This window comes from Desmodus rotundus, chromosome 2, assembly GCF_022682495.2.
Source record: "Desmodus rotundus isolate HL8 chromosome 2, HLdesRot8A.1, whole genome shotgun sequence".
NCBI classification, from domain to species: domain Eukaryota; kingdom Metazoa; phylum Chordata; class Mammalia; order Chiroptera; family Phyllostomidae; genus Desmodus; species Desmodus rotundus.
The window spans coordinates 98,307,949-98,333,094 of record NC_071388.1 but is presented as its reverse complement, the minus strand read 5'-3'; the positions used below and the strand labels follow the sequence as shown (position 1 = coordinate 98,333,094).

The window sequence follows — 25,146 nt, the reverse complement described above, 5'->3', positions numbered from 1 at the left end:
ACTAAGCAACAATTTCTTAGATTTTATGAAAAGTATGACCCATAATGAAAGAATTAATATACTGGGCTTCATAAAAATTTCAAATATTTTCTCTACGAAAGACCCTATTAATAGGGTCTTAACAAACAATTGACTGGGAGAAAATATTTGCAAACCACATATTTAACAAAGGACTAGAAAATTTATTTAGAATAAATACTAAAATTCTCAGAACTGAATGGTTAAAAAAAGAAGAGAAAGGCCTAATAAACTGAAAATCATTGCCTTCATTGAAGCCTCAGGAAAAACTACAATCCAAAATCTCTATATAGAAAGTTCTTATGAAACCAAAAATCAAAAGGAGACAAAATCAAGGGCACTAGAGAAATTTGAAGCAGAACACCACAAATAGAAAAAAAAAACCCAAAACCCTGCTATAATATATACAAGTAATTTAAGGTCTGTATATCATAGTCTACATATAGAATTTTACTTGAAAAATCAATCTATGCTTTCCCCAACATTATATAATACAATTTATGATCAGTGATAGCAAGGGCTATTAATATGCCTAAAATGTGAATGTTTGATTTTGTTCATTTTTCAGATCATGTATTATAGAAATCAAAACAGTTTTTCTTCCACAATTAGGTTTTAAAAAGCAGCTGAATTCCATTGTGTAAATGTACCATAGTTTTTGGATCCACTCGTTTGCTGATGGGCACTTAGGTTGCTTCCAGGACTTGGCTATTGTAAATTGTGCTGCTATGAACATTGGGGCACACAGGTTCTTTTGGATTGGTGTTTCAGGGTTCTTAGGATATAATCCCAGCAGCAGAATTGCTGGGTCAAAGGGCAGTTCCATTTTTAGTTTGAGGGGAGTGGGGAGAGGATAGTAGGGAGAGGGGTTTACAGGAGCTACTATAAAGGACACAAGGACAAAATCAAGGGGGAGGGTGGAGGTGGGAGAGGGAGGTGGGATTGGCTGGGGTGGGGTGGAGGGATGGGGAGAAAATGCAGACAACTGTAATTGAATAACAATAAAATTTTTTTAAAAAGCAGCTGAAATATCTAAACCTAATTCTCAAAAATCTAAGGCTGGTTGCTGTCTTTAAAGATTGTAGGATCAAAGTCTCAAGGTGCCTTCAAAAAACACTAAAATGTACAGCATAAACTATATATATGGCATAAGCATATACAGAAATTTACATGATTAAATTAATAGCTAATTTAAGAGGACTTAAAAGTTTCAAAAGATGCTTGGTTAAATTTTCCTTTATAGATCTAATCCTCTCGTTCACCATACATTTAAAATGTTTTCCTCCTCCACAATAAACTGCAATAGTTAATGATTATTCTCCAGTTAAGTATTAATGATTATTTTCAATTTTAAGATAATGAATTTCTTTTTCTTTATATCAGATTCCCAGCCAGAGGCGCTGTAATTAGACATGCCCCCAAATCAATGAGGAAAAGCGGCTCCCTCGTATGGGTGGAGGGGAGAGGTGGCAGGGAGCTTAGGCCCTGAGATGAGTTGAAAACTGGAGGCCGAGCAGACTCCTAAGTCCCAGGACCTCTGTCTGTTGCAGCCCACAAAGGTGGGTGGACCCTCTTGAACTCCCATGCCTGCACCTGCTGGGAGTAAGAGGATTGCAAGAGGTGGGAACTAAATCTTCCTTTGGGGCACCAGGTCAACTGGAGAAAGGGTCAGGGACGCCAAGGCAAAAGTGGTGAAGGGCTGGTGGAGTAGAGGGAGTCCCTGCCTTCCATTACTCAGTGTGCTAATCTATCCGTTCCCGTTTCTCCCTTCAAGTGTTTTCTGGCAACCACTGACATTGATAGTTTCATTAATGGACTTCCTATTCATAGACTCTGCAGGTTCATCAATGCCTCCCCATTATTCACCCAAAGAAATAAATAAATATATAAATAAATAAAATACTGTGGGGAAAAAAGATATATATCACATTTTTGTAGGCATTAATATAGGCAATGCTTGCAAGGTTCCTATAATTTAAACTTGTCCAAAATCTGTCAGTTTACATTTTTATGTTGTTTCCAATTAAATCCACCGCAACTGAAAAAATAAAATTAGAATTGGCAATCACCACCAATCAGTCCTTTCCCCCCGAAACGGGCCGTAAAAAGGGGCCAGAACATTTCCTTCAATATTCCAATTGTGAGGGAAAAATTACCCATTCTCTCCATCTGTACAAAAGTGTATGGCCAAAATATTCAAACCATTTAAACAAACAAAATATTAGGATGGCAATATCTGAGTAGGTAATATATTCAGTGCAAAGAAACAGAAATAGTATAACATCTCTTGACTGACCTTTAATATTAATATCCTAAAATTTCTGTTATATTGTTTTAAAGTTTTAAAAATAACCAAAATTATATCTAAACTAAAGAACTTCTCGTTCCACATTTCTTGCTCTTCTTCTTTTATAGATCCCTTAAATACAAACAGTCTGTGTTTATTTGTGGGTGAGAAATAATGATCCAAAAGAATATCTATGGTGTAGGAGGAAACAAAAGGCATCTAGGTAAGCAAGTACAATTAAAAGCAAATAACTTGATGCATGCAGGAGAAACCATATAGTACTTGAATGAAAGTGAGAAGGATATCTTGGTGACAAAATAATCAGCAAGAGAAAAAAATATGTGAAACAAGGAATGGATTTCATTCTTTAATTTAAAAAAAATTTAACAAATGAGCATAGCTAAGAACTCAGTACAGGCTGTAACAAGTGGAGTTAACCATTTTAGTTGGTTTGGCAACAGAACCACCATCTTAAGCTAGTAATATCATGGTGATAAATACACAAATAAATGAAGTAAACAGCAAAAAAAAAAAAAAAAAAAGAATTCCTATCTAATTTTAGCAAATATCTAAAATATAAATATTTTCATCTGAAAAGATATTGGTCATGGCTGATGTGGCTCAGTGGATTGAGTGCCGGCCTGCGAATCAAAATGTCACTGGTTTGATTCCCAGTCAGAGCACATGCCTGGGTTGCAGACCAGGTGCCCAGTAGGGGGCAGGTGAGAGGCAGCTACAAATTGATGCTTCTCTCCCTCTCTTTCTCCCTCCCTTCCCCTCTCTCTAAAAAATAATAAATACAATCTTTAAAAAAAGATATTGGACACACTAAAAATTTCCATTGATGCTGAATCCTAAAATACTTAAGACATAATATTCATGAATACTACTCAAAATATTGAGGGTTAATAATTTAAATAGTATAGTATGTATATGAGAAGAAAAAGAAAAAGCTTCAGAAAAGACTATCTGTATAGCTGCCATCCTTTTTTTCTCATTATTCCTACAAAAAAACAGGTTTACTTAATTGAGAACTGCCTATAGTGATATTTCCCTATGAACTATGACCATTCAATAATATTAAGTGCTCAGAAATGGCTGCCTGCCTCTATTATTCACCTACATCAGTTTGAACAATGCTTACTAATCTGTGTAAATTTATTTCTCAGAGGTTTCTTTTTCTTTCATGAACATCGAGTTTTCCTGTGATGACTCTTCCCATTCACTGCAAATTATATGACTGCTCTCCAAATAATAAACAAATATTAGAATATTTTATAGTTAAAGTACAAACACAGAATAAAATGTAATTTTACTTCAAAGTATATTATTAGTTAAGTGGATGTGTGTTATGTTCCAGGCCTGGTTGAATCTAATATTAGAATCATTAAAATTTGGTACAACTTGTTACACATAAAATCTAATAACATTTTATATCCATTCATATAATTTTCTCTTTCTGATTATTAATATTTCATTCTAAAATGGGGACTTGAAATTTTGATCAAATTACCATCTTAAACATGAATCTTGAATAATATGGTATTGCTCACCAGTTAGTACCAACATTTTTTGATATCTAAAACTTTTATCTCACAATTTTTTTAATGCTAAAAATTATTTAAGCAAAAGGATGTAAGTGTAAAAAGTAACTGCCATGATCAAAGGTGTAAAAATACATTTACTATTTACCTGCCTCAGATTTTAGATCAGGGCTTGCAGCACCCTGCTTCGGGAAAAGAATACTTCATTGCTGAAGTGCTGCTTCATAGCAAGGAGGAGAGAAATGTTAGATACTTTTCATTAGCAGATGATGGCTAAATCTATATAAATTATGAATTTGCTATGAAAATTAATTATTATAAAAGCAACCATAAACATTACATTATTTCCAGCTATTAAGATTATGGAAAAAATCTTCCAAAAGTTAACCTGTAACTTGCTCAGGAAGTAATTTTATTGTACCTTAGTAAATTGTTTAACTCATAAATTCTTACCGTTCTCGGTTAAATTTAAGAGAATGAAGAATAGCTGGTCTTTTTTGCCTAAGGTTCCACAAATGAAGAGTATCATCTGAACCTGCACTGACCAAAGCACCCTGGAACAAAAAGACAACAAATTTAGCAAGTGGTTTACTTAATTTAGGGTTTATTGTGAAGCAAAAACAACAAGCTAATTTACTGAATTTTTCACTGCTTAAAGAACTATTTGTATCTATATAACCTAGAAATACATGGACAGTCAACTGCATATACTCCAATCAGGAAACCTAAGAATACTGAAGTGGAAGAAGCAAGTAAACTACAGCATAGGGATTGGTCAGGATGACTAGCTCAAGAAATATGCATATACTAATATAGAGGAAAAATTATTGTAAGCATCATTGTGACTATTAAGGATTTGTTTCTATTGTCTTTGGGAAAAACTTACTTTAATTTTTTTGTTTCTACCATTGACACCTATACTATATATAGATTTGCAGAGAAGCAAAAATCCAACCTAGTTTTAAAATTTAATCTAGTTACATAAAAATTCTCCACTTGTAAGAATTTTGTCTATATATCACAGTTGGGAAGTATATATTCTTCCTAAAAAAGTATATTTGGTATTGTTTAATTTTTTATATTCAAGAAACTTCATCTCTGATAAAAGAAACCATCTATAATAAAAGAAAACATTTCTCCAAATAGAACTCAGTATAACTTCAAAAATATTGTTAAGATTATGTTTATACAACACCTCCAAATACAAATAAATCCTATTTCAAATGCAAGTTTTTCTATTTCTTAATATGGCAGACACCATATGGGCAGATAACTAGCTGCCATGTATGATACACACAAACACAGTTAAACTATTTATTTCACTGAGTTCAGTAATATCATTGTAAACAATGCCAGAACTTTTACAATCATGAGTTTCCCAGCTAAACATGTCAGCGCTTTCCCTATGACAGAGCCTGAAGCTACTCTAGAGTACGGAAACGTGTCCTTTAAAAGTGATCTTGCAGAATCATGGTGATCCCGAGATACTTAAAATTGCTTTCATATTTTCCAAAGTACTCTGTTACAAGTAACCTTTCTTAGTTTATAATACCAATTACAGATTCAAAATCATAATCCCATTTAGATGCTAGGAAGAACTATGTTGAAATCCCTAAAATCTATTTCTTCTTTAGGAATTAGAGAAGAAGATGGGAATCTAAATGCCCTTCCAAAACAATTCCTAAACAAAAATATTCATGTATCCTATGATGGTTCCCTTAATATTCTGTACCTGTGATTTTAGCCTCAAGGAGAATAACTTTTAAAACACCAATCATAATCATGGCATAACCATTAAAATGTTAAAAAATTTGTATAATTTTTATATTTGTACATAAATATGTAAATACACATGTTCAAAGAGGTACATTGATATATATACTCTAACAAGAACTCACAGGTAACTACATTCCAATAAAATGTACCTATACTTGCCTTGAGGATTTTTATGTTTATTTGGCTGTTTTATTTGTAAAAATGTTTCATATACACAAACTATAAAATTATTAGGATTGCTTGCAAGTGCTTAAGGAGGTACAATTATTTTTTTGAGATATAAAATACTGATATCATTTCTCAGGAAAGTGGAAATTCACTTGGGATAGGGTGAAGATAAAATGTAATATAGGAAATTAATAAAACATTCTCCACAGTACATAAGTTATGTGCCATACAAAGATATAATATGCCAAAGGCAATAGAATTAAAACGACATATATCAATAATATTTAATGTAATACCTGAATAAATCTAAGGAGAAAATCAGTATTATTAATTCTATGAAAAAACTAAAAGGTAACTTATCATTGAAGGGAAGTAAATAGGATCTCTGAGCATAACAGCATGAATAGAGATAGGACACATGACAGTAAGGACATCATCAGTGTGTCTAGTGCTCATTTACAAGCAAAGTGAATCTACAAGAAACACTACTAAAGAAGATCTATGAAAAGATTAAAACACCAGTCATAAAGTCAAAACTAGGAATTTTGGAAAAAAAGTACAGAAACTGAATATGAAGTAGATCAAGGTAAGTGGTTTAGGATGAACAATGGAAAGATGTTAAAGGCTTGTCTTTATATATTCTCAGTCATGTAGCACAGAGGAAAACATAGGGCCTCGAAGACAATTCTCAGAAAATTGTACTCAGGGGAAATACTGGGAAACAATTTATGTCTGCCAGTACACATCCATGCAGAAGACAAAAGGCTGAGATCTCTCAACTAGTAACACTGAGACTTTAAAAAGGCTATCATTATAAATACGAATGACTAGCTGCTATAAAATATTTTTTAAAAATGTTTTCCCTTTATTCCTCATCTCTCTCTCTCATTTTGGTATCCAACAGCAAGTATGTCTATAAAGTGAAATATCCTAGATTTGTCAATACAGAGAATCTCACAACCTTATGAGAAAGATTTTGAGCCAAGAGAAGTAAAAAGTGGACATCTGCCAATATCACAAATTCTTCATGAGTCAGATGTCTCTGATATGAAGTTCCATGAAACATTGTATTCATGTTTATGATTGATTATAAATGCTTAGAAAGAGGTACATACACAAATATATAAAGACACTGAATTAAAAATCATTGTTCATGTCGTAAGAGAGCAAGCAATAGTACCTCATTTTTTCTCAAGACACTGAGTTCAATCTGCTGTGTGCTGTAGCAGATTTGACATGTCACAAACTCTTAAAGCATTTTTGCATTAACTAGCTCACTTAACATAAAAGAGCTCCAGAAGACTGAAGGATCCACTGTAAAAATTTGAGACAAGAACCATATGATCTCACCTCTAACTGGAACATAATCAACAAAAGAAAGAGGCAAACAAAATATTACCAGAGACATGGAAATTAAGAAAAATCTAACAATAGCCAGAGGGGAGTGGGGAGGAGAGGGGAGGGGAGGGGAGGGGAGTGGAGAGGGGTTTTCAGGAACTACTATAAAGGACACATGCACAAAACCAAGGGGGAGGGTGGAGGCAGGGGAGGGAGGTGTGTTTGGCTGGAGGGGTGGGGAGAAAATGCAGACAACTGTAATTGAACAATAAAAAAAAATAAATAAATAAAATAAATAAAAATAAAAATAAAAGAATTATCGGAAAGAGGTATTTTAAAGAAACGATCCCATTTATAATTGCATTAAAAAACCCTAGGTATAGAAGGAGCTTATACCCTTTGCAACAGCATGGATGGAACTGGAGAGCATTATGCTAAGTGAAATAAGCCAGGCGGTGAGGGACAAATACCATATGATCTCACCTCTAACTGGAACATAATGAACAAAAGAAAAAAAGCAAACAAAATAAAACCAGAGACACTGAAATTAAGAACAATGTAACAATAGCCAGAGGGGAGTGGGGAGGGGAGAGTAGGGAGAGGGGTTTACAGGAACTACTACAAAGGACACATGGACAAAATCAAGGGGGAGGGTAAAGGTGGGGGAGGGAGGTGGGATTGGCTGGGGTGGGGCGGAGGGATGGGGAAAATATGCAGACAACTATAATTGAATAATAACAAAAATTAAAAAAATAAAAAATAAACCCTAGGTATAAATTTAACCAAGGAGGTAAAAGACTATTTGAAAAACTGTGAGACACTGAAGAAAGAAATTTAAAAACATACAAATAAATGGAAGCATGAACCATACTCATAGTTAGGAAGAGTTAAAATACTTAAAATGTCAATACTACCCAAAGCAATCTATAGATTCAATGCAATCCTTATCAAAATACCAATGTCATTTTTCACAGAACTAGAACAAATAATCCTAAAGTTTATATGGAATCACAAAAATACTCCAAACAGCCAAAGCAATCTTGAGAAGAACAAAGTTGGAGGAATCATGCTACCTGATATAAAATTGCACGAAAAGGCTACAGTAATCAAAACAGCATGATACTGGCATAGATCAATGGAGCTGAATAGAGAACCCAGAAATAAATCCAGGCTTATACGGTCAATTATTCTACGACTAATTGGAGGCAAGAAATTATAATGGTGTAAAAACAGTCTCCTTCCAAATATGGTGTTAGAAAAACTGGACAGAGAGATACAAGGAAATGAAACTGCATCACTTTCTTATACCATATAAAAGAATAAACTCGGAGAACCAAGATGGCGGCGTAGGTAGACACACTGTGCCTCCTCACACAACCAGAACTGACAGAAAATCGAATGGCAAGGAAGTCCGACACCAAGGAAATAAAAAATAAACATTCATCCAGACCGGTAGGAGGAGCGGAGACGGGCAGCTGGGGTGGAGAGGACTTGCGTGGCCGTGGCGGGACCGAGACTGGCAGAGTATGGGAGGAACGGGGCAGGCAGTCTGACCACTAGCAGACCTTGCAGCCCCACACTCATGCACAGATAAACTGGACTAACGGCAGGGGAGCAAAGCAGACCATGCAACCCAGGGCTCCAGCACAGGGAAATAAAGCCTCAAACCTCAGATTGAAAGCGCCCGTGGGGGTTGGGGTGGCAGCAGGAGAGACTCCCAGCCTCACAGCAGAGGTCGCTGAAGAGACCCACAGGGGCCTAGGGCTTGCACAAGCCCACCCACTCGGGAACCAGCACCAGAGGGGCCCAGTTTGATTGTGGGTAGCGGAGGCAGTGACTGAAGTACAGTGGAGAGTGGAGCGGGCGCCATTGCTCCCTCTCAGCCCCTCCCCCACATATAGCATGACATCGCAGCGACCAGCGTTACCCTGCCCCAGTGAACACCTAAGGCTCCGCCCCTTTAAAGTAACAGACGCACCAAGACCAAAAAAAAAAAAAAATGGCCCAAATGACAGAACACTTCAAAGCTCCAGAAAAAATACAACTAAGCGAGGAAGAGATGGCCAACCTATCGGATGCACAGTTCAAAACACTGGTTATCAAGATGCTCACAGAATTGGTTGAATCTGTTCAAAAACCAGATCAAAAAATGAAGCCTATGCTAAGAGAAACAAAGGAAAATGTACAGGGAACCAATAGTGATGCGAAGGAAACTGGGACTCAAATCAACGGTGTGGACCAGAAGGAAGAAAGAAACATCCAACCAGAAAAGAATGAAGAAACAAGAACTCGGAAAAATGAGGAGAGGCTTAGGAACCTCCAGGACATCTTGAAACGTTCCAACATCCGAATTATAGGGGTGCCAGAAGGAGAAGACGAAGAAAAAAAAATTAAAAACTTATTTGAACAAATAATGAAGGAGAACATCCCTCATCTGGCAAAGGAAATAGACTTCCAGGAAGTCCAGGAAGCTCAGAGAGTCCCAAAGAAGCTGGACCCAAGGAGGAACACACCAAGGCACATCATCATTACATTACCTAAGATTAAAGATAAGGAGAGAATCTTAGAAGCAGCAAGAGAAAAGGAGACAGTTACCTACAAAGGAGTTCCCATAAGACTGTCAGCTGATTTCTCCAAAGAGACCTTACAGGCAAGAAGGGACTGGCAAGAAGTATTCCAAGTCATGAAAGGCAAGGGCCTATATCCAAGATTACTGGATCCAGCAAAGCTATCATTTAGAATGGAAGGAAAGATAAAGTGCTCCTCAGATAAGGTCAAGTTAAAGAAGTTCATCATCACCAAGCCCTTATTATATGAAATGTTAAAGGGAGTTACCTAAGAAAAAGAAGATCAAAAATAGGAACAGTAAAAATGACAGCAAACTCACAGTTATTAACGACCACACTTAAAACAAAAACAAGAGCAAACTAGGCAAACAACTAGAACAGGAACAGAACCATAGAGATGGAGGGTTGTCAATAGGGGAGTGGGAGGGGGAGAGGGGGGGAAAGGTACAGAGAATAAGTAGCATAGATGATAGGTGCAAAATAGACAGGGGGAGGGTAAGAATAGTGTAGGAAATGTAGAAGCCAAAGAGCTTATAAGTATGACCCATGGACATGAACTATAGGGGGGGAATGTGGGAGGGAGGGGGTGGGCAGGATGGAGTGTAGTGGGGGGGGAAATGGGACAACTATAATAGCATAATCAATAAATATTAAAAAAAGAATAAACTCAAAATGGATTAAAGTCTTATATGTAAGACCCCAAATTATAAAACTCCTAGAAGAAAACATAGGCAATAAACTATCCGATATCACTCTTAGTAATATTTTTTTGGATATGTCTCTTTAGGCAAGGGAAACAAAAAAAAAGTAAATGAAGAACTAAAACTACATCAAACTAAAAAGAGCTTTTGCACAGCTAAGGAAACCATCAATAAAATGACAACCTACTGAGTGTAAGAAGGTATTTGCTAATGATACATCTGATAAGGGGTTTATATCCAAAATTTATAAGTAACTCATACAATTTAACACCAAAATATTTGTTTTAAAATGGGCAAAGGACCTGCATAGATATTACTTCAACAAAGACATACAGATGACCAACAGATGTATTAAAAGATACTCAATATCACTAATCATCAGGGAAATGCAAATTAAAAACACTCTGAGACACCTGTCAGAATGGCTATCAATAAATCAACAAACAGTAAGTGTTGGCAATGATGTGGAAAAAAGGCCTTGTGCACTGTTGGTGATTGTAAATTGGTAAAGTCACTATGGAAAACAGTATGGAGCTTCCTAAAAAAATTAAAAATAGAACTCCCATATGATCCAGCAATTCCACTTTTGGGTTATTTATCCAAAGAAATCCAAACCATTAACTCAAAATGACAGAAAGGATCCCTATGTTTATTGCAGCATTATTTATAATAGCCAACCTAAGCTATTGCTTAGTTGCTACCTAAGTGTCCATGGATAGATGAATGGATCAAGATGTGGTACATATGTACAATGGTATTCCATTTTTACTTGGCTATAAAATTGAAATGTTGCCATTTGCAACAACATGAATGGACCTAGAGGGTATTATGCTAAGTGAAATAAGTCAGACATAGACAACGAAATACCATATGATTTCATTTATATGTTAAATCTAAAAAACAAAATAAATGACCAAAAAAGAAGAAAACTCATAGAGACACAGAACATTTTGATGGTTGCTAGATGGAAAGAGGGTTGAGAGTATAAGTGAAAAGGGGGAAGGGATTAAGATTTACAAATTGCCAGTTAGAAAAACATGCACAGGAATGTGAAGTACAATGTAGGAAATATAGTCAATAACATTAGAATAACTATGTATGGTGTCAGGTGGGTGCTGGACTTATTGGGGTGATCACTTTGTAAGTTATATAAATGTTTGATCACTATATTGTACACCTGAAAGTAATATATTGCATCTCAATTATAATTGAAATTTTTTTTAAACAAGAAGGTCTATGAGATGGCCATTCAAACCAAATAAAACATCTTCCCAATCCAAAAAAAAAAAAATCTGACTCAAGATGGCCTGAAGTAGCCCTCAACTAATGGAAGATTATCAACCTTTCTGAGCTTTGTAAATACATATTTTATCTTTAGGGAGTTCCTAACCACCAAAGGTTTATAAAGATAGGGATAGGGTAGGTAGCTAATTGTCATAATAGCTATGAATGCATACATAAATACAAATTCATACACATACCAACAAATGCATATGGAGATATACACAAATAAAAGAGCCTATAAGTAAATAAATGAAAAGATTATTTCGTGGAAGATAAAGTCAAAACATTAAATTAGTGCTGAATTATAAAATTCAAGTTGGTGGGTGGAGAGTGCACAGCAGAAAAGTTTTATGGGTAGTAAAGCAATCAAAGAATTTTAGTAATATTTAAAAAAACATTTAAATAATCCAACTTATTCTACACAATCACAATAACAGGATTTTCTGATACATGCCACTTTTTCTTTTAAAATTTAATAAATTGACAAATACTGCAGTAGAGACTTTTATGAAAAATTTGACCATGAACAATACTGCATGCATATATATATATCTATATATCTTTAAGCATTTAGAATCAAAACAGAAAAAAGATTACATCAATGAATGCAGTGTGTGCGTGACAAATAGTCAAGGAAATCCTTACCTCGTTGATTAAGAACTGGAGCTGCAGGACCGCTGCACCACTTTCGTGTTGGCAATAACAATCAACTCCTGGCCTCCCGAGTCTAATATGAATAAAAGTCAAGGATTCTAACATTTTAATTAGCTCTAATATTAATGAGTAAAAATAAACTTAATAGCTGATGTTTAATAGCTGATGTTTGCTTTTTATCTATCTTAATTTTTGTAAATAGAGGTTGAAAAATCTTAGTCTTTGGTGATGTAAATTGCATTATATACACAGCATATCAGCAAAATGGCCAAATAAGATGTCCCTTGTATGTATTCCCCCTTAATAATTTGGCATCATATACAGACAAAATGGTCTTCATGGGAGCTTCCAGATTCAAGTAGGAGATTGTGAAACCCTGGTGCAGTCCCAGAATGAATAAAGCCATTTTGAGAAGGCGGGCTCACACCCAGATGGCTGATACGGAAATAGCTCTGTACCCCTGAGAACTTGGCTTCAGCTCTTTTTGGGTTTGCATTTGTCACCAGCAAATGCCATCGGGGGACCCATAGGAGGCAAGCCCACACATGAATCAGGTAATAGATATAGAGACCTTGGTCCTGGTTGTGGACTCAGAAATGGCCTTTGAGCCAGCTCCAGCCCCTCTCAGTTGCATTGCAGAAGCTCCTGGAGGTAAAACTGCCAAATTTGATCAGATTATAGATTCTGAAATGGCCCTGTAACTCAGCTTCAGCCCATCCAACCCATATTTCATAAACAGCCTCACTGGCACATGGGCCCTCTTGTCTGTACCCCCAGATATCCTTAAAGGGACCTATAATAGGCAGCCCCTTCTCTCAGTCTATACTGAGTTGCTGTGCCAAACAGGCCTTCTGACACAGGTGCCAAACAGATAAGTTTCTGTCCATGCCCTGAAATCCTGAAAGGGCCCTATACTTGGTTCTAGCTTCCTCATAGCCACAGTTTGCCAGTCTTCCAGAAGACTTGAGGGTCCAGGGTACCAGAAGTAGACATTCCCATCTGAAGAGTCTAAATGAGTCCTATACTCTTCTCCAGACCCCTTATAGCCAGTCCATGAGCAAGCCTACTGGCATGGAATACCAAGCAAAAAACACTCCCATCTGTACCCCTGGAGAAACTGGAAGGACCCTCCCTATATACAGCCCCAGCCACCTCACAGCCCTAGTCAGTCAGCAGTACTGATGGTCCAGAGTTCCTGTGGGAAACACTCCTGTCTGAAAACCTAGAGACTCTAAGATGTCCCTATACTTATTTTCAGACCCACCTAACTGCAGTTTGTGAATAGTCCTGCTGCCACAGGGAATTAGCAGGAACCACTCCTGTCTGCATTCCTGGAGATCCTCTATACTTGGAAGGACTCTATACTTGGTTTCAGCCCCTCCCAGCTATAATCCACAAGCAGTTCTACCAGCACAGGGCCCTGGCAGGAGATATGACTGAACTTCAGGAGATCCTGCAAGAACCCTATAGGCCATTCCAACCCCTCTAGCCATGGTCGGGGACCAATCCTGTCCATCCAGTAACCCACTAGGAGACATGCCCATCTGTGCCTGTAGAGCTAGGTCTTCAAACCTTAACCTTGGCTGTGGAATCTGAAAGAGCCCTGACAGCCACTGTTCAGGGTCAGTCCTGCCCACCCAGGGACTTATCCAGTGACCAGGCAGCAGTTCTCCCAGGAACCTGATGGATGCCATACCTGGAAATCCACTCTCTGAGGACCCAAATATGGACCCTTGTATAAGTGGCAGCCTAATGAACAAGGTACTGGAGGCAGTCACACTCACCCAGGAACCAGAAGGAATTCACACCAGCTTGTGCCCTGGTGGTGAGCCCACAAACAACAGACCTAGCAACAGCCTTATAACTAGCTCCAATGCAGCACAACTGCATTCCACAGGTAATCTTATCAGCCCAGCAAACAAACATACGAAGGTCTTCATATTCTGAAACCAGTCTGTAACAACTAGAGGAAGTGTTTGTTCTAACAAATGTACAGGCACCAATGCAAGGCTACATGGTTCATGAAGAAATATGACACAACCAATGGAAACTAAAATAACTCTGGTAAGTGACTGCAAAGAAATGCAGTTCTATGATTTGCCTTGAACAAAAAATTTAAAGCAATTATTTAATGAGAACAAATAAAATGCAAGAGAATGCAGATAGACAAATAAACAAAGTCAGTAAAATAATTCATAACAAATTGCATTTAACAAAGAAATAGAAACAACAAAATAGAACCAAATAGATATCCAAGAGCCGAAGAATACAATGACAGAACTGAAACCCCAGTAGAGAGTTTCAACAGCCCAATGATGCAGAAGAAAGAATCAGAAAACTCAAAGACTTGAAATTAGCCAGAGAAACAAAAAGAAAATAAAATACTGAAGAAAGCCTAAGTGAATTATGGCATACCATTACACAAACATTTCATCATGAGAGTTCCAGAAGAGAAAAGGGGGCAGAAAAATTATTTAAAGATATAATAGTGAAAAACTTCTCAAATTTTGGGAGAGAAATGGACACCCAAATACACATTATAATCAAAATGTTAAAGATCAAAGACAAGAGGAGAATTTTCAAAGCAGCAAGAGAAAAACAACTTGTCACATACAAAGCAATTTCCATTAGCTTATAAGTGGATTTTTCTGCAGAAACATTGCAGGCCAGGATGCAGTGTGCTGATATATTCAAAGTGGTGAAAGAAAAAAAAACTGACAACCAAGAATACTATACCCAGCAAAACCGTCCTTAAGAAATGAAGGAGAGATAAAGACAGTTTGAGACAAACAAAAGTTGAGGGAGTTCATTACCACTAAATCTGCCATTACAAGAAATGCTAAAGGAAGTTCTTCATATTGAAATAGAAGGATACTATATAATGACATAAACACATAATATTGGGTTAGCCAAAAAGTTTGTATGGTTTTTTCCATAAAATAAAAAACTCATTTTTTATTTTCACCAATAACTTTATTGATTTGGATATTTTGAGTATGTCGACTATCTTGTGTGGTACAATGTTGATCACTCAATCAATGTCTCAATTTGATTGCTATCAACTTCAACTGGTCTACATGACCGTGGAGTATCATCCAGTGAGAAATCTCCCACAAAACTTCACATACCACTTTTGATGCATTCCATCAGTCACACAACCTTCTCTATAGCACAAATCTTTGCTTGCACTTCAGCGGCATTTTTACCTTTCTTGAAATAATAAAGCAGAATATGCTGAAAATGTTACTTATTTTCTTCCACCTTCAATATTAAAATGGCTACACAAAAATTCACCAATTTTGATAAGTTTAAAAAAAATACAGAATGATAAGACAGCTGTCATAATACAATCTAATAAAATTGTTTGAATGAAGTCAAAGACAGCTAAGTGCTACTAGAGCCATCTTACAGGAAAAAACCAAATGAACTTTTTGGCCAACCCAATAATATAAAACTCACTGGTAAGAGTAAATACATAGTTGAACTCAGAATATCCTAATATTATAATGGTGGTATATTAATTACTTTTACCTCTACTATAAAAGGTAAAGATAATATTAAAAACAACCATAGCAATAATCATTTGTTAATGGAGGTACAATATAAAAACATATAAAGTGTGACGAAAATACCATACAATGTTGGAGAAGGAGAAGCAAAAGTGTTGTTTTTATGTGGTTGAAAGTAAGTTGTTAGTAGCTTAAAGTAGATTGTTATGTCTGTAAGAAGTTTAACACAGAGAAAAAAATCAACAGTAGTTAAATAAGATAAAAAGAAAGCAATTAAATCACACAAAAAACAAATACAAAACGTAAATCACAAATGAAGATAATAAGAGAAAAAGAAAGGGACAAAGAAACTAAAAACTTTCAGAAAACAAAGAAGTGGCAATAGTAAGCACTGGGTTGGCTAAAAAGTCCATTTAGTTTTTTCATTAAAGTAAAAGACATTTTTCATTTTCACCAATAACTTTATTGATTTGGATATTTTGAGTGTGTCAGCTATCTCCTGTATGATAGAACATTGATTGTTCTCAACTAATGTATTGATTTGAATGCTATCAACTTCAACTGGTCTACCTGACCATGGAGCATCATCTAGCAAGAAATCTCCAGCACTAAACTTTGCAAACCACTTTTGACACATTGACACAAACCATTTTTGATACACCAGTCACAGCACCTTTTCCATACACTGAAGAAATCTTTTTTTGCTTTTCAGTTGCATTTTACCTTTCTTAAAATAATAAAGCATAATATACCAAAAATGTTGTGTATTTTCTTCCAATATTAAAATGGCTACCCAAAAATTTACCAATTTTGATGTTTTTTTTAAATGCTCACTGATATGACAGCTGTCACAATACAATCTAACAAAATTGCTTTGAATGAAGTTAAAGACAACTAAGTGCTCCTAGAGCCATCTTATGGAAAAAAACAAATGAAATTTTGGGCCAACCCAATATTTACCTATCAATAATTACTAATATAAATGGACTAATTCTACAATCAAAAGATACAAAGTAGCTGAATGGATTTAAGAAAAAAGATTCAACAATATGCTACTTATAAGAGACTCATTTTAGCTTTACAGACACATGCAGGCTGAAAGTGGAGAGATGGAAAAAGATATTTCATGAAAATAGTAACCCAAAGAGAATAGGCATACCTATATTTTTCTTAGATAAAACAGGTTTTTAGTCAAATCAGTCACAAGAGAAAAAACATCATGATAGAGAAAGGGGTCAATTCATCAAGAAGATATAACAATTACACATAATATTCACCCAACATTGGAGAACATAAATGTTTAAAGCAAATATTAACAGAACTGGAGGGAGAAATAAACAGCATACAATAATAGTACGGGACTTATATCCAACTTTTAACACTGGAGAGATCATCCTTAAAGAATTAATAAGGAATGAGTGAATCAATTATAAATAACACTATGCATCAAATAGAGCTAACAGACATATACAGAACATTCCATCCAACAGTGCCAGCAATATACTTTCTTCTCAAGTGCACATGAAAAATTTTCCAGGATATATCATATGTTTGGATACATATGAAGCAAAAAAAAAAAAAACATAACTTGCATCTTTTCTGACCACAACAGTATTAATCTAGAAATCAACAACCAGAAGAAAGTGAAAAATGTACATATATGTGAAAATTAAACAGTATAATCCTGAACAACCAATAAGTCAAATAAGAAAGCAAAAGGGAAACCATAAAGCATTTTCAAACAAATGAAAATGGAAATAAAACATACAAAAACTTAAGGAATTCAGGAAAGCAGTTCAAAGAAGAAAGTTTATAGCGATAAATGCCTACATTAAGAAAAAGAAATATCTCAAATAAACAATCTAACTTTATACTTCAAGAAATTAGAAAAAACTAAGCTGAAAATTAGCAGAGGAAAGAAAATAATAAATATCAGAATGGAAGTAAGTAAAATAGAGACTAGAAAGAGAAAAAAAACAAAACTAAGAGCTATTTTTTTCAAAGAATACACAAAACTGACAAACCTTTAACTAGACTAACCAAGAAAAAAGGGAGAGTACTCAAATAAACGTATAAACAACAAAATAAAGAAGCAACCTATGGAATGGGAAAAAATGTTTGCAAACCATCTATCACATATGAGGTTAATATGAAAATATATAGGAAACATACAACTGTGTAAGGGAAAAAATTGGCAGAGGATCTGAATGAACATTTTTCCAAGAAAACACATAAATGGCCAGTGATACATAAAAAGAAACTCAACTTCATTGATCAACAGAAAAATGCAAATCGAGACCTCACATCTGTTATAAGGGTTGTCATTAAAAGGACAAGAAAAAGCAAATGTTGCTGAGGATGTGGAGAAAAGGGAACCCTCATACTGCTTGTAGGACTGCAAATTGGGACAGCAAGTATGGGAAACAGTATAGAGGTTCCTCAAAAGATGAAGTTGAGAGCTACTGTGTGATCCAGCAATTCCACTTCTGGATATGAATCCTAGAAAATGAAACCACGCTCTCAAAGAGAAATGTGCACCCTCATAGTCACTGCAGCATTACTTACAATAGCCAAGATATGGAAACAACTGAAGTGTCCACTGATGAACTAATGGATACAGAAAATGTGCTATATATATACATACAGTGTAATCTTACTCAGCCATAAAAAAAGAAAGATATTGTGCCATTTGTGACAACATGGATAGACACTGAAGGCATCATGCTGAGTGAAATGTCAGACAAAGAAATACAGATACTATATTGCCTCACACTTGTTGAATCTACAAAAAACAAATAAACAAGCAAAAATACCAAAATGTCAGATACAGAGTACAGATGGGTGGTTACCAGAATTAAATTTGAGACATGGGCCAAATCAATAAAGGTCATCAAAAGGTACAAACTTCCAGTTATAAAATAAGTAAGAACTGGGGATATAATGCACAGCATACTAACTATAGTTAATAATACTGTATATTTGAATGTTGCTAAGATAGTAGACAAAACAAGAAAAAAAATTTGTAACTATGTGTGGTGATGCCTGTTAAGTAGATTTATTGGGGTGATCATTTCACAGTATCCACAAATATCATATCATTATGTGGTATACCTGAAATGAACATAATGTTATGTCAATTATGCCTCAAAAAAACAAAATGATCCAACAATACGTTGTCTATAATAAAATCACTTCACATACAATGACATAAGTAAGTTCAATGTAAAGGAACTAAAGTAGATATACTATGTAAACATTAAGTTTTTTAAAAGCAGGAGTGGCTAGATTAATATCAAATAAAGTTGATTTCAGAGCAAAGAAAATTACTAGAGACAAATAAAGACATTACATAATGATAGAGGGGTCAATCCACTACGAAGACATAACAATTCTACTTGTGTTCACAATAAACATCAGAACCCCCAAAAACTGAAGGCAAAAACTAATAGGGCTGGAAAGAAAAATAAATATATACAGAAACAGATTTGGAGAACCAAATTTACTCCAATCTCAGGATTTGACAGAATTAACAGATAAAATCAGCAAAGATATAGAACTGACCAACACAATCAACCAACGATCTAGTTAAAAAATACAGAACATTCTACTCAATATGAAAGGAATGGACGTTTTTCCAGAGTCCACAGAGTATTCACCAAGACAGACCATATCCTAGGCCACAAAACAAACCTTAAAAAATTTAAAAAAACTGAAATCGTACAGAGTGTTTTTAGACCACAATAAAATCATACTGGAAATCAATAACAAAAGACAAGAAAATGTCCAAACACCAATTAATACACTTCTAAGAAATTCATGGTTCAAAAAAGTAGTCTTGAAGACAATTTTAAACCTACATCTAACTGAATGGAAATGAAAACACACATATTAAAACTTGTAGTATCCACTGAAGCAGTGCTGAGAGGGGAATTAATAACACTAAGTGCACACCTTTGAGAAGAGAAAGGATATCAAATCAATAATCTAAGTTCCTACTTCAAGAAACTAGAAAAAAGAACAAAATAAAGTCAGACACAAGCAAAGAAAGAAAAGAAAGTCATCCTTAAGCTAATACAATGCTGTATGTAAATTATAACTCAATTTTTAAAAAAAGATAAGCCATAAAAATACTGAAAACAAGAAAATAGAGAAAATCGATTAAAGAAATGCTGGCTCCTCAAAAAAAAAATCAATAAAATTTATAAACCACTAGTAAGAATAACTACAAACTACCAAAATTCAAGTAAGTTACGACAGAAAACCAAAATAGTCTTTTAACTTTTAAATAAGTTGACTTTGTAATAAAAAATCTCTCCTAAAATAATCACCAGGGCCAGGTACCTTAACTATAGAATTCTACCAAACACTTAAAGAATTAACACGAATTTTATTTACAGAAAACAGAAGAGGAGGTAAGGCTTCTCAATTCATTTTCTGAGGCTGGTATTACCCCAATATCAAAATTAGACAAAGGCAATACAAATAAAAAGTTAACTCAACATGAAAACTGTATTCAAATATGAAATGTAAAATTATAAAATTTTAAGAAAAAAATTAAATAATGAACATCCATGGTTAGCAAAAGAGCTTTAAGAGGTGATACCAAAAGCACATCTATATAGGAAAAACTGAAAAACTGGTCTCAGAGAGAGCCTGTTAAGAGGGTGAAAAGACAATTTAATAAAGATTGGAAAAAAAATAACCACAAACCATATATCTGAAAAAAGACTAGTATCTAGAATAGAGGGTGGGGCAAAAGTACATTTGCAGTTGTTCACATGAAAAAAATACGATAATAAATAATAATACAAGAATAAAATGTGTTTCACTTACTCACAACTGTAAACCTACTTTTGCCCCACCCTATACATTGGATTGGTCAAAAAATTTGTGTGTTTTTTTCCATTAAATAAAAGACGAATTTTTTCATTTTTCACCAGTAAATTTATTGATTTGGATATTTTGAGTATGTCAGCTTCTCCTGTGTGATAGAACATTGACTGTTCTCAACTAATGTATTGATTTGATTGCTATCAACTTCAACTGGTCTACACAACCATGGAGCATCATACAACAAAAAATCTCCAGCATGAAACTTCACAAACCACTTCTGACATGTTTGATCAGTCACAGCACCTTCTCCATACACTGTACAAATCCTTTTTGTGTGTTTCAGTTGCATTTTTACCTTTCTTAAAATAATAAAGCATTATATGCCAAAAATGTTGCTTATTTTCTTCCATCTTCAATATTTAAATGGCTACACAAAAATTCACCGGTTTTGATAAGTTTTGTTTAAATGCATGCCGATATGACAGTTGTCACAATACAATCTAACAAAATTGTTTTGGATGAAGTTAAAGACAACTAAGCACTACCAGCACCAACATATGAAAAAAACCAAATGAACATTTTGGCCAACCCAATGTTAGAATAACATAATGAAATATTGCTACAAAATTATCAGAATGGCTAAAATAAAAAAATAGTAACATAAAAATGTAGCAAATGATGTAGGGATACAGGATCACTCAAACACTGATGGTGGGGATGTAAAATGTTGCAACCACTCTGAAAAATAGTTTGGCATCATCTCATAAAATTAAACATGCTGTTACCATACAACCCCCAACTGCCCTCCTGGGCATTTATGATAAAGAAATGAAAACTTATGTTTACACAAAAACGTGCACACAAATGCTCATAGCTGCTTTAATCATAATAGCCAAGAAACTGGAAAGCAGATGTCCTTCAAGAAGTGAATGGTTAAACAAACTGATATAGCCATGCCCTGGAATATTACTCAACAATAAAAATATGAAATATTGATATATACAACAATTTGGATGAATCTTCACATAATTATGCTGAGTGAACAAAGCCAATCCCAAATGTTATATATTGTATGATTCCATTGTTAAAGTGGTAAAATTATTAAAATAAAGAACAAGTTAGTGATTGTCAGGAGTTATGTGTGGGGGTGGGAGAATTGGAGAGATAGGGTGTAACTATAAAGGGCAACATGAGGAATCATTGTGATGATAGAAATATTCTGTACCTTGAGTGTATCAATATCAATAACCTTGTGATACTACACTATAGTTTTATAAGATGTTGGAAATTCGGTAAAGAGTACATAGGATTTCTCTGTATTACTTCTTACAACTACAATTAAATCTGTAACCATCTAAAAATGGAAAGTTTAATTTAAAAAATGGGATGACACTAAAGCAAAATTTGGGAGGAAATTTATAGTACTACAAGCATATTAAAGAAAAGAAGACAGTTAAATCAATTACTTCAGTTTCCACTTTAAGAAATCAGAAAAAGGTAAAATTAAACCCAAAGTTTTGCAAAATAAGGAAATAAAAAAAAGACAAAAGTGAAATCAATAAACAGAATATAGCAAAACAGTACAGGAAAGCAATGAGACCAAAACTTGGGTCTTCTGAAAACCAATACAGCTGGTAAGCTTTTAGCCACATTGATCAGGATAAAAGAGAATACACAGATTACCAATATTAGGAAGTAAAGAAAGGAAAGCAATACTTATCTCACAGACATTAAAAATATGCCAATAAATTTGACAATGAGGGTTTTCACAATCATTACTTGCATCTAAAGAAACAATAAACTTTATTTGGTCACTAATATATTCACTCACCTGAGAATTTTAAAATGTAATTGCTATTAATATAGCAAATAATGGATCAAAAATTAAGGATACATTCTTATAGCACCTGTTCTTGTCCCGATAGCCAAGATTTTCTGAACTGGATCAAAGGCTAATGTTGTGGGTTGATGAGGAAAACCATGACGTACTGTCTGAAAGAGAGCAAATAGTAAAATAGTCATCAGGAAAGTTAAAATTAAAATCACAAAATACCACTATCCAACCACCAGAATGACTAAAATAATTTTGTTTTTGCTTAAAAAGAAAAAAACAACTACCAAATGTTGGTAGGAGTATAAAATGACACAGCCACTTTGGAAAAATGTCTTGCAGCTTCTTGTAAAACTAAATAAATACTGAACTATGACCTGGAAATTCCACTCATGTGTGTATGTACCCAAGAAAATAAAGACCGTATGGCCAACATAATAATTTGTATATGTATAACCCAATAACTTTATACACAACAGCCCAGATATCCAACAAAAAATTTAAAAAAAAGTGATATATGCATACAATGAAAAATTACTAAACAATCAAAAACTACTGACAGATGCAACAACAGGGACAATTCTCAAAATCATTATGTTAGGTAAAAGAAGCAATATGCAAAAGAGTGCATACAGTATAATTACATTTGTATTAAATTCTGAACAAGCAAAACTAAAAATGATGAAAAAGATCAGATCAGTGGTGGACCTCAGCAGAACTGAATGGGAAGGGGTTTGAAGAAACTTTAGAGTGAAGGTAATATTCTATATCTTGGTAGGGGTTTGGATTACACAAATGTATACATTAGTCAAAGTTCATCAAATGGTTCGATAAAATTTGTGATTTCTCTGTATGAAATTATATCTCAAAAAAGATAAGACAAAATAATTATAAACAAATATTGAACTCTCAGTTTATGATATGCATATTGAACTTTTAAGAGGTAAAGTGTACTGACATCTACAACTTATTTTAAAAATGCATCAAAAAAAGTAATATGAATAAATGGGTGGACAGGTGGGAACTGAAGAGCATTATGCTAAGTGAAATAAGCCAGGCAGTAAATGACAAATAACATATGATCTCACCTATAAGTGGAACCTAATCAACAAAACAAACAAGCAAGGAAGGACTTTAATTCAATATAAAATGTGCTCTAACTTTTCAAAAAAATAGAGGACCACATAGGTAAAAATAAAAAATAGGTTCTATATCTTTTTCAACCAGATATTTAGAGACCCAAGAATTATTTTAATGGAAATACTTTCATTAAAAAATTACATTTGTAAATTACAAATGTAAATAGATGAAAAGAAAGATCAACCACAGCATGTAGTTCATCTAAAACTCTTATTCCCCAGAGAAAACACTATAAGGAGTTCATTGCATAACTTCCTCATTTTCTTTTAAAGTATGTAAGAGCCCATACACATATGCATATTATATAGCATATACCCAGATCTATAATCGTTTTTTTCATTCAACAGTATAATATGGAAATAGTTTCACAAAAAGGTGTGTAAATATACTCCAAACTATTTGAAGTTGCAGAGCTTATTAGTATGAAAGTACCATGATATCCTTAACCAACCAACTACTGTTCTATAAACTCTAAAGAGGTGTCAACTAAATTGATAAAACAAAGAAGCAACAAAAGACAGAACCCATTTTCTAGTCATGTTTCCCACTTGATTCCAAACTGTCATCCTTATTTAGGCTTATAAACATAACACTGTCAAGAGAAAGGTAGCCTTAATCTTCCTGCAGAGCAATGTGGATAAGAAAATCAGAATACAGATGCTCTCCAAAAAAAACCAAAAGAGATGGGAATACTTCCCAACTCATTCTATGAGGCTAGTATTACTCTGATACTAGAAACTGACAAAGACATCCATAAAAACAGAAAACTAAAGACCACTAATTCTTATTAATAGAGATATAAAAATCTTCAATAAAATACTTGCAAACTGATCCCAGCAACATATAAAAATGACACACAACATGTCTTGGTGGGATTTACCTCAGTAATGTAAGGTAGGTTTAAGATTTAAGAAGTTTCTTAATATTATATACTATATCAATAGAATATTGGGCAAAAATCACATGACTTATTTCAGTAGATGCAGAATTTCAGAAAATCCAATACCCATTTATGTTAAAAAGCACTCAAAAGTGGAATCCTATAAAACTTCCTCAATCTGATAAATGACATTAATGAAAACGCTACACCTAATATCATACTAATTAGCCAAAAAAATAATTCTTTCCTTCTAAGATCGGGAATGAGACAAGTAGGCTCTTACCACAGCTCTTGTCTTATGGAGGGCAATTAGATGAAAAATAAATAAATGAAAGACACCCAGATTAGAAAAGATAAGATAGCTGTATTTTACAGACTGCTGCTATCTGCTATGAATGTAATCTTTAGTCTCGAAGGAGTCTATAAACCTGATTAGTTGTTTTACTTAATAATGTGTTCCCTGGTAATAATACTTAAATTGACATAGTATTTTCAGAAAAACATAAGTACATGTGTGCTTCCTTTATAAAGCCAGAAGATCATTAGTACTTTTCTTTTTATCTCAGATGAAAGAAAGAAAATAAAATTTAAAGGTATGTCTCTCTGTTTGATTTAG

General features: G+C 34.3%; 1 protein-coding gene across 4 annotated transcripts in view; it reads right to left on the bottom strand.

Annotated features, from left to right (window-relative positions):
* The window catches only part of STXBP5L (syntaxin binding protein 5L), a 352,782-nt gene that overhangs the window by 286,160 nt on the left and 41,476 nt on the right, over positions 1-25,146 (bottom strand). For all 4 annotated transcript variants that reach the window (XM_045185997.3, XM_045185998.3, XM_045185999.3 and 1 more), the window contains exons 3-5: positions 22,574-22,671; positions 12,329-12,410; positions 4,303-4,403 (exon numbers count right to left, since the gene is read on the bottom strand). In XM_045185997.3, the coding sequence (XP_045041932.2) occupies positions 4,303-4,403; positions 12,329-12,410; positions 22,574-22,671 (281 nt within the window). The remainder of the gene's footprint in view (positions 1-4,302; positions 4,404-12,328; positions 12,411-22,573; positions 22,672-25,146) is intronic.